This window comes from Mandrillus leucophaeus, unplaced genomic scaffold (assembly GCF_000951045.1).
Source record: "Mandrillus leucophaeus isolate KB7577 unplaced genomic scaffold, Mleu.le_1.0 Scaffold493, whole genome shotgun sequence".
NCBI lineage: Eukaryota > Metazoa > Chordata > Mammalia > Primates > Cercopithecidae > Mandrillus > Mandrillus leucophaeus.
Genome location: NW_012105287.1, coordinates 1048716 through 1049500, shown reverse-complemented (window position 1 = coordinate 1049500; position 785 = coordinate 1048716). Strand labels below are relative to the sequence as shown.

Genomic DNA, 785 nt, shown 5'->3' with positions numbered 1-785 from the left:
CAGGCTGGTCTTGAACTCCTGACTCTGTGATCCGCCTGCCTCGGCCTCCCAAAATGCTGGGATTACAGATGTGAGCTGCCATGCCTGGCCACAATTTTTATATTATCTTGATTTAGGGCGTCTATATAAAACAAAGAATTAAATAAAGTCAGTATTTTAAGGTAAGAACCTCACATTTTGTAGTCTCAACTGACTCATATATCCTGTGTTCATAGTGTCTCTTTTTATGATTAATGTTATCTTTTCATTATTTTATAGTTTTAAGCCTATCTTGTCCAACGTTTCTTTCTCAGATGGCCAAGTGTGATGGTTGTAAACGACAGGGTAAACTAAGTGAGTCCATAAAGTGGCGAGGCAACATTAAACATTTCTGTAACCTATTTTGTGTCTTGGAGTTTTGTCATCAGCAAATTATGAATGACTCTCTTCCACAAAATAAAGGTAAAATTAAACTTAGCTAATGGGATTTTTATGTCAGTGCTAGGACACTATCAGCACACACAGTTATAAATAATATAATAAAAACAAAATTTCATTGGATTCAAATAGCCTGAATTTCCTTAATTTTTTCTTTAAGAAGTCTTTAAGATTTCCCCTTGAGGGAAAAGTGATTATAATACTTTTTGCTCTGATAGTCAAGCACAGCAAAAGGCCAATAATGTATCTGCACTAATTTTTATAAGAAACTTGTTTTTTTGAGACGGAGTCTCGCTCTGTCGCCCAGGCTGGAGTGCAGTGGCGCAATCTCGGCTCACTGCAAGCTCCGCCTCCTGGGTTCACACCAT

General features: G+C 37.5%; 1 protein-coding gene across 2 annotated transcripts in view; it reads left to right on the top strand.

Annotated features, from left to right (window-relative positions):
• The window catches only part of ZMYM6 (zinc finger, MYM-type 6), a 49683-nt gene that overhangs the window by 28036 nt on the left and 20862 nt on the right, over positions 1 to 785 (top strand). For both annotated transcript variants that reach the window (XM_011995613.1, XM_011995614.1), the window contains one exon: positions 294 to 441. In XM_011995613.1, coding sequence (XP_011851003.1) covers positions 294 to 441 — 148 coding nt within the window. The remainder of the gene's footprint in view (positions 1 to 293; positions 442 to 785) is intronic.